Source organism: Haplochromis burtoni, unplaced genomic scaffold (assembly GCF_018398535.1).
Source record: "Haplochromis burtoni strain Fernald_Lab_line unplaced genomic scaffold, NCSU_Asbu1 Contig_1108, whole genome shotgun sequence".
In the NCBI taxonomy this organism is placed as follows: Eukaryota; Metazoa; Chordata; class Actinopteri; order Cichliformes; family Cichlidae; genus Haplochromis; species Haplochromis burtoni.
The window spans coordinates 76,563-77,955 of record NW_024583469.1 but is presented as its reverse complement, the minus strand read 5'-3'; the positions used below and the strand labels follow the sequence as shown (position 1 = coordinate 77,955).

The following is a 1,393-nucleotide window of genomic DNA, read 5'->3' as shown; positions in this document are numbered from 1 at the left end:
TATTAATATGATTTTTCCTTTTTTAATTGTTCATAAAATGTGTCTTTAATATCTTCTGTCTGATCGCAGGAGGATCTGGTATTGAGGAGGACCCTCATGTTGCTGGGTCTGTCCATATTTTCAGTCTTCACCAGTAATGTTATTGGTTTTGCTGGAGCTGGAAGTCTCTGTACACTGGTGCTGGCTTTCCTGGCTGCACTGGGCTGGAAGACTGAAAAGGTATCATATATCAGGATCACTTTAACCTGCATCCTGCCCCTTGGATTTTGTCATGTTTACCCTAAATCAACATGTCTTTTAATGGCTGGCACTATGGAATGTGGTTAATCCAGGTATCTCTAACTTCGCAATCAGGCACCAGTAGCAGAAATAGTTGGTCGGTCATGGGATGTATTTCAGCCACTTCTCTTTGGTCTGATTGGAGCTGAGATCACGATTAAAGCACTCAGCCCAAGCACTGTGGGTAAGAACATTATGCTACCAGTATATTTCAGTTAGACTTTGCTCCATTTGTTTCTAGATTTTGTTCTCAGTTACTAGGAGCCCAGTGGGCCCAGTAATCAAAGAGCTTTAACCTGCAGAGCAAAACATTTCACGGCTTGAGGAAATTTAAGATACTGGTTTCCTCTTTGTTGTTGTGTCTATGCCCTTAGGTCTGGGTATGGCCTGCATTCTTATTGGTCTGGTGATCCGTCTACTTGTCACCTTCCTGTTGGTTCATTACGGAGGATTCAACCTAAAAGAGAAGCTCTTCATTTCTGTGGCCTGGCTGCCTAAAGCTACTGTGCAGGTCTGTGAGTGTGTAATCCTGATATTAGACTGCTAGAAGATATTCATTTTTCAAGAATAATGTACCCGACTTTATTAAACCAGAACTAGAAGCACCTCAGACTTATCCAGAAACTTCTAAAGGATCCATAACGTCTCTTAACACTCCTAAAATGCCACTGGTGTCCAGAACAGCTACTAAAATTATCCACACACATCCTGTGTTTTATATAAACCACTGAAATCACTAGATTGAATTGATTAGAACTACCTACATGGTTCCTGAATTCTCTTTATTGACTTCGAAAACCTAAATTACTACGTTAATCTCATAAACATGTTCTAGTTTGTCATTAGTCATGAAACCCAAGGTCCTATACATCTTCCTCAGTTATGACTAAGAACTAAAAAAGTACTGTTGTTTCCCTTAAAACAACCTCTGTGATCTTAACGATACACTCCTTCATTGTTAATCTGCACTTCTCCTGAGCAGTTATTTATGTCTGTATGTGCTAGGCTGCCATTGGCTCCAAGGCATTGGACATGGCGAGGAAGGAAGGGGACGAGGCCTTAATTAAGTTTGGTTTGGATGTGCTAACATTAGCGGTGTTAGCCATCTTGATCA

At 40.8% G+C, this 1,393-nt stretch overlaps 1 protein-coding gene across 1 annotated transcript in view; it reads left to right on the top strand.

Moving 5' to 3' along the window:
• Window positions 1–69: 69 nt before the first annotated feature.
• LOC121813071 (sodium/hydrogen exchanger 9B2-like) overlaps window positions 70–1,393 on the top strand; it is a gene marked incomplete at its 5' end in the record, with an annotated part of 6,861 nt that continues 5,537 nt past the window's right edge. Inside the window, 4 exon segments of the mRNA XM_042216549.1 lie at window positions 70–219; window positions 355–463; window positions 654–790; window positions 1,285–1,376. Of these exon segments, the coding sequence (XP_042072483.1) occupies window positions 70–219; window positions 355–463; window positions 654–790; window positions 1,285–1,376 (488 nt within the window).